Below are 7586 nucleotides of genomic sequence, written 5' to 3'. Positions count from 1 at the left end.
GTCCAGGGCCGTCCTTCCCAGTTACTGTCAGGCCCTTCCTCTCTCATTTGGGATGATAGGGTCATTCAAGCAATTATCAGTCTACTTCACCAGCGGTATTTCGGTGCTCGTCTCCCCACTTTGGCCCAGAGCTTAAAGAATCCTCGGAATGCTGCGCTCAAGTCTGCTCTCACCCTCTGCCGGTCTGGCTCCTGTCTCTCCCGTCTCGTGGACTGACCTGGGCCAAGAGGCTGGGAATGACACGCTCTTTATTTTAAAACAGGCTGGGAGTTTGGCCCACTGAGTCTTTTGATCCAAGGAAGTTTGAGAAAGACCTGAAGACTGAGAATACAGGTCCCTCAAAACAGCAGGCCTCTGGAGGAAGAGGACAGAGGTGACATTTATCATGGGGAAAAAAATCAAAAGTATAGAAAAAAAAGATCATCATTTGTTTACTTGGAGAATCAGTTTAGAAGTTGATATTGGCGTTAAGCAACTAAACAGTTAAGGACCCATTAGGCGTAACCTAGTTCAGTTGAATTATAGCCTCTGCGCCCTGTACTGGGGTCATGCTTCTGTTGCGAGCACTCAGCTTAGTCTGGGTTACAAAACAACCTTCACTGGTCTGAGCTGCCCTGTTCACAATGGCTCAAGGAAGGCCAAAACTTAGGTGCACACGTTGCCTCCAGAAAACCCAGGCGGGCTGAGGGTCGTGGCTGTGGGCAAGGCAGAGGAGTTGGCCCCCAATCCCAAGGCTGGAATGCTGGCAAGTGGCCACCTTGCTGCCCTCGCTCCATCTCTGTCTTCTGCACACCCACTTCCTGTCTTGCATTCCTCACAAGGCATAAGCCCACGACCCACAGCTCGGCAGATTTCCAGACCCTCAGTCGCAAATCTAGTTGCCTCTTCCTTGGCCCTAGTGAGAATCCTGGGGCTCAGCGGGGCTGCAGCTGGCTCTCGGCCTCTGTCCACCTGCAAACCAGTGGCAAGTTTTCCAGGTTCTACCTAACAGGGCACAGACTGATTGGAACTGAGTAGGAAAAAACCCAAGTTAAAGGAACCAGAAACTAAGGCTGTCTGCCACGTGACTTTCCTACCTTGTCTGAGACCCCGGCAGCACACTGATGTGACCACCGCCACGAAGCACCTGCTAACTCTCAGCAGCAAGACTTCTGGCCCATGTTATGTAGAGATCAGTGTGCTCGGTCAAACACTGGCCTGTGTGCTTCAGGGGCCCCGGGCTTCTCTTGCACCGATGGTCCAGGAAAAGGGAGCATTTGTAACCCGGCTCTCAAGCTTTTCTTCGTTGAGAGCGCCGTCCTGAGAAATAGCATTCCCGGCTCTATTTACAGCAAGGCCCAGGTCGAGGGACAAAGCTCTGGACACAGTCCAGTGTTGCGTCGCCCAGTGACCTGGAGTGGGGACAGCTGCCCCCTCTTGCCCCACGTGTGGAGCGTGCTACAGCACCCCCTGCACTGCGGTGCTAGAGTAGGGATCAGGATGGTCGGATTTGTTGACTGGGGCACCCAGTCTCCGACACAGCCTCCGCCGAAGCATGACTGACGGGCCTCAAATGGATGGAAAGGGCTTCCAACTCCAAGGGAAAGGGTGGGGAGGAAACAAATGTTGGCTGATACAGTCAAAGGAAGTGGGAGAAGTGCCGTCTGGGACAGGCTCCAACACATGCGAAGTCGAGATTAGCGTCTGGCCGATAGAAAGCAGTCTGGAATTGCATCGAAGTAGAAATACTTGCTAGATTAAAAGGCCCTTACCTGGCACGTCCCTCCCAGAAGAGGGAAGCAGTCCGAGTTCCATGACTCGACTCGCGGCATTTCAGGGGAGATGCCTGCTAGGAGCCACTGTCCTTGAAGTGAATTCACTGTTGGAAACTGCCGAAGACGCTGACTCGCGGGGAGGAGCTGTCCGGCCAGTATGCGCTGCAGGACCAGAAGCAGACGGGCTGGTTTCTTCTGAGCCTGTCTGCCCTGCCTCTATGGACTCGCACGGGACCTTCTCGACGAGTGCGTTCCACGTCTGTACAGAACGGCTCCCTTCCGAGGCTCCTGACGCCCATGTTAGTCTTTACAAAACAAAAATGTCTACATACGACGGGCTCTGGTTGGCAGTAATGTGAGAGCTGCTATGAAGACGCGACATAACTATTTTTAACACTTCACTTCATTGGCAAAACAGAACTCCCCTCCATCCCTATAGAGAACCTGGTGTGTGTGGCTAACAACTCACCTGTTTAACCGAGGCCTGCGCTGCCAGGCTGCCAGGGCCATGCAGAGCCTGCTTCTCCCCAGAGTCCTCCCTGTCCCAGTCTGAACCGTTCCTGCACAGGGAGCTGTGGAGTGATCTTGTCCAGAAAGGACTCAAGCTGTAGTAACAGTAATGGAGCATGCACGGCTTTGGATAAACTTCGCTGTCCAATCGTCATTAGCTCAGATGAGAAGAAAGTCACTACGAGGGAGAGTTCTAACATGCACGCTGTGGGGAGAACCTCAGGCCAGGGAGGAGACAGGGCCGCGCTGGAACCATGTACGTGCCCTGCCTGACGCAAAGGACTTTCCGACAGAAAGCCCAAAGGCAGAGAGAGAAACCGGGGAGGAGAGGAGGGCCTAGGACACCGAGCGAGGGGAGAGGAGAGGTGTGGGGGTACTGACGGCTCGTGCTTGCACTGCAGCCCCCCCTCCCCGCCCCGATCAAATGGGTGCCGCTTCCAGAGCTGGGGAGATTCTAGCGTCTGCTGTGGTTAATTTAAAACAAAAGGAATATTGTCCTGGCTGCTCTGGCTCAGAGGTTAGAGAAATAAATGGTCCTCGGACCGAAGGGTCTTGGGTTTCATTCCTGGTCAAGGGCATGTACCTCAGTTGCAGGTTCGATCCCCGGCCCCGGTTGGGGTCATGTGCGGGAGGCAACCAATTGATGTCTCTCTCTCTCCCCCCCTTCATCCCTTCTATTTAAAAAAATCAATGAAAAAATATCGTCAGGCAGCCCTGGCTGGTTTTGCTCAGTGGTTAAAGCGTCAGCTTGCGGTCCAGAGAGACCCGGGTTCGGTTCTTGCTAAGGGCACGTACCTCAGTTACAGTTTGTCCCCGGCCCTGGTTGGGTCGTGTGGGTGGCAGCCACTCGATGCGTCTCTTTCATGTCGATGTTTCTCCCCCCCCCCTTCCCACTCTGACAAAATATAAAAAAATGTCCTTGGGTGAGGATTAAAAAAAAAAATCCTCAGGTGAAGATTAACTAAAATGAAAGGAATTATTTGCAGTTCCTCTGTCCAAGTTAAGGACTTTGAAGACTAGCAACTGGGATCCAAAGTACATTCAGGAGTCCTGGTGTGGGTACTCACTTCTCCCTAGCCTGCACAGAAGTTAGAAAAATTAAAATGACCAACTGCCAGGATAATATTTCCAATCATTATTGGTGCTCGCCATTAATCGGAGTCATCTGGAAGCCCCCGCCCCCTCATCAGCCACTAGCATCCTGGAGGGCCAAGAAAGCAGCAGAGCGTGCGTACTTCTGGTCTTCACACGTCCAGAGGCCGTGCTCAGTGCTGTGGCAACACAAGCTCAGGCCTCCGACATCTCTAGAACTGCACCAGAGCTGCAGGGGACCCATCTGCAGATAGACAGGGTCTTCCATCAGTCTTCTGGTACAGACAGAGCAAGTAGGAGGTGACAGGAGCTCTGGTACCAAAAACCAAAAGTGAAGATGAGGTGACAAAGTCTAGAAAGGAGTCATTTATTAAAAAAAACCACACACACACATAAAGAAAACAAAAACAAAAAACAGCCCTCCGCAGGATTTGAAGACACAGAGGAATGCACCACCCTGATGGCTCCACACTGCGCCAACGCGAGAAGCACCGCCGCGAGCCCTACCCACCGTGCCTGCAAGGACAGGGACCACAGCACACCAGTCCGCCACACAGGTCAAGACTGATGCAGGTCACCTGCTTATGGGAGAAAGCAGGACAGGAGCCCTTCTCCAGCCTCCGCGCTCAGGCACGCAGGCCAATTCCAGGCTTCTCTCTGCCTCTGAAAAATGGGCCATTTCTCCTCAGGCGGGGGCTGCTGAGACAAAGGCAAGCGGACATGACTCACGCTAGTCACCGCCAGAAGGCTGGCTCTCCAGCAGAGACCACAGCACAGTCACATTCTAAGGGGGTGGGAAGCTTGCTCTTTCCACAATCCCTGGAATGTAGGGCGCATCTCAGGGGGGCACTTGACATATGTCCCCAATACCCAGTTGTCACCACAGGTAAACCAAGACTATAATCACAACAGCAAGGACAGGATTGTGTTGTTTTTGCCTTTTTTTTTTCTTAAAGGAGGGCATGGAAAATACAGCACACCAATGAAACAAAATGCCAAAAAAAAAAAAAAATACAAAAAAATAGAAAATAGAAAAATGTATTTACAAGTAGTACATTACTATGATCAGAAAGCACAAAGACACCTGCTGCTATAATACATGCATCAGTTCAAGAAGAAAGTACTAAAAACCCTGCAAAGGAGAAGCCTGTAAAAACAAAACAAAACAAACAAAACAAAGGGCCAAAAAGGTTTCTCTTTTCATCCCTAATTTGCTACACTGATCAAAACCAAATAAGAGTCCCCTAAAGTCCATGAGTATATCAGTACAAATACCACACTGGTTTTTAACGCACGTTCAGTTGTGGAGGGAAAGAGCAGCTTATCCAGATACAGGGGAGCCGGAGCAGCCGGCTCTGCGTGCTGACAGCTACAGAAGCCCGTGTGCTGCACAGCATGATCTTAGCAGGTTTTACGTTTTGTTTATTCATATAGATCTATGTGCGTGTGTGTATGTATAAAAACCGTGCCCTCGTTCACTGCCAACACAACATCTGGGTGGACATGAACTCTTGACAATTCTTATGTGTATGTTATAAGAAGTCACTCAATATCTGTGGATTTAATAAGTCACTTCACACCACAGAAAATATTTAATAAATCCAAAAAAAGGAAAGAATATAACGACAGAAGAGCTTCTGTCTCAGTTCTCGGAAACTGAGTCCCCCATAGGAAACTGGTCCCAAAGTTGAGGGTTCACTGAAGAAACTTCGGTTTGCTAATGTTTTTCATCCTTTTAGTGTTCGAAAGGTGTAGAACAACTCCTTGCCACTGTCAGTTTTAAACAGTCACATCTCCATCCCCCACAGGTAACAGTCTAGTGCAGATCCATAAAAACGGGGGAGGAAGGAGCGAAGGGGAGGGCCTGCCACTGCAGGAGGACTCCAACTCCACAGCAGCAGGAAGAGAAGGATCCCAGCACGGCTCCAGCACCTCGCTCCTGTACACAAGCTCCCTGCAAACGCAAAATCCAGTCACTCGTCAGTTCCTTAAACAGGTACATCTCCGAGTACCAGGCCAACTCTCAGAGGAAACAAAACCACGCGCTGACAGAAAGGGACTAAGATGGCCATTCTGGTCACTCTCTGTGATCCATCATACTTCCAGGAATCGGGAGCTGCTGGACTTGGAGTGAAATGGCTCAGACCACATCCGCCGTAGGTCACCCTGAGAAAGAAGGAACTTCATTAAGTTACAGGTTTAAACACAAGGCACACATATCTACAAGTCCTTTCTGATTCTTGATCTCAGGCTGCTTCTGCGGAGAATCAAAGAATATTCAAATTTTACTCACTGAACAGTTGCCCATAATTCTTTGAATAACTCACTAGAAGAGTTCTTAGGCCCCTTGAGCAGGAAGAGGTTTTTACCAACTCTATACTGGTACTCATCCTCTTACTTATGAGTCAGCTGATCTGGGCAAGTTAATTTACCTGTGTCTGTATTCCTCCTCTCTAAAATGGAGTTACAAATAGAAATCCTGCCCGGACTGGTTTGGCTCAGCGGTAGAGCACAGGCCCAAGGACCAAGGAGTCTCGAGTTTGATTCCAGTCAAGGGCATGTACCTTGGTTGTGGTTCGTCCCCAGCCCTGTTCGGGGTTGTGCGGGAGGCAACCAGTCAATGTGTCTCCCTCCTGTCGATGTTTCCTCCCTCCCACTCTATCTGAAGATAAATAGAAAAATATCCATGGGTGAGGATTAAAAAAAGAAAAAGAAATCCTGTAAATAAGAATGTTCTAAGTCTAGTTTTTAAAAATCATTTCCTGCTTCAAACTTTTTTTTTTTTAGATTCCACATATAAGTGAAATTAAATGGTCTTTGTCTTAATCTCACTTAACACCCTCTCGGTTCATCTATGTTGTTGTAAATGGCAAGATTTCATTCTTTATTGCTTAATATTCCAGTATCATATAAATTTATGTACATTGATATACATCTTCTTTCTATTGATGGACACATAGATTGCTTCCACATCCTGGCTGCAATGAATATAGTGGTGCATATATTTTTTTGAATTAGGGTTTTTGTTTTCTTTGGATAAATACATAGAAGTGGAATTGCTAGATCATAGTGCAGCTCTATTTTTAATTTTTTGAGAAATCTCCATATTCAGCATTGTGGCTGCACTAATTTACATTCCTACCAACAGTGTACAAAGGTTCCCTTTTCTCTACATCCTCACCAGCACTTGGTATTGATTGGTGATAGCCGTTCTGACAAGTGTGAGGTGATATTTCATTGTGGTTTTAATTTGCATTTCCCTGATGATTAGTAATATTGAGCACTTTTTCATATGTCTGTTGGCCATCTGTATGTCCTCTTGGAAGAAATGTGTATTCAGATCCTCTGCCCATTTTATAATTAAATTATTTGGGTTATTTTTTGTGTTTAGTTGCATGAGTTCTTTATATATTCTGGATAGTAACTCCTTATCAGGTGCATCATTGGTGAATGTCTTCTCTCATTCAATAGGTTGTCTTTTCAGTTGGATGTAGCCCCACTTGTATTTTTGTTCTCCCTTGCTCTAGGAGATATATATAAAAAAAAAGATACTGCTAACACTTATGTCAGAGTTTACAGTTCATGTTTCTTTTAGGAGTTTTATGGTTTCAGGTCTAACATTTAAAATTTAATTCATTTTGAGCTTATTTTGTATATGGTGTAAGATAGTCGTCCAATTTCATTTTGTTGCATTTACTTGCCACTTACTGAATAAGCTGTCTCTACCCCATTATATATCCTTACTTCCTTTGTTGTAGGTTAGTTGACCATGTAAGCAGGGATTTCTAGGATCTTCAGTCATTTCACTGATGTGTTTTTTAAATGCCAGTACCATACTGTTTTGATTATTGTAGCTTTGTAATATAATTTGCTATCAGGATGTGTTCTTAAGATTTCTTTGGCTATTTGGGGTCTTTTGTGGTTCTATATAAATTTTAGGATTAGTTCTAATTCTGAAAGAATGTCTTTGGTATTTTAATAGGGATTGCACTAAATCTGTATGCTACTTTAGTAAGGACATTTTAACACTATTAATCCTTCCAATCCATGAGCAAGGTATATCCTTCCATTTATTTGTATCTTGTTCAATTTTTCTTCAATGTTTTCAGGGCACAGTTCTTTCACCTCTTTGGTTAAACTTATTCCTAGGCATTTTATACTTTTACTGATTTTTTTTTTTTGAGAGAGAAACATTGATGTGAGAAACATCAACAGGCTGCCTCCTGCATG

At 46.7% G+C, this 7586-nt stretch overlaps 1 protein-coding gene across 7 annotated transcripts in view; it reads right to left on the bottom strand.

The window, feature by feature from the left end:
• Positions 1–4757: 4757 nt before the first annotated feature.
• Positions 4758–7586, bottom strand: part of SPPL3 (signal peptide peptidase like 3) — a 100281-nt gene continuing 97452 nt past the window's right edge. For all 7 annotated transcript variants that reach the window (XM_036276452.1, XM_036276450.1, XM_036276446.1 and 4 more), the window contains one exon: positions 4758–5522. In XM_036276452.1, the coding sequence (XP_036132345.1) occupies positions 5451–5522 (72 nt within the window). In that variant the 3' untranslated portion in view covers positions 4758–5450. The remainder of the gene's footprint in view (positions 5523–7586) is intronic.

The sequence above is a fragment of the Molossus molossus genome, unplaced genomic scaffold, assembly GCF_014108415.1.
Source record: "Molossus molossus isolate mMolMol1 unplaced genomic scaffold, mMolMol1.p scaffold_m16_p_22, whole genome shotgun sequence".
Taxonomy (NCBI): domain Eukaryota; kingdom Metazoa; phylum Chordata; class Mammalia; order Chiroptera; family Molossidae; genus Molossus; species Molossus molossus.
This window is presented reverse-complemented; position numbering and strand designations above follow the sequence as displayed.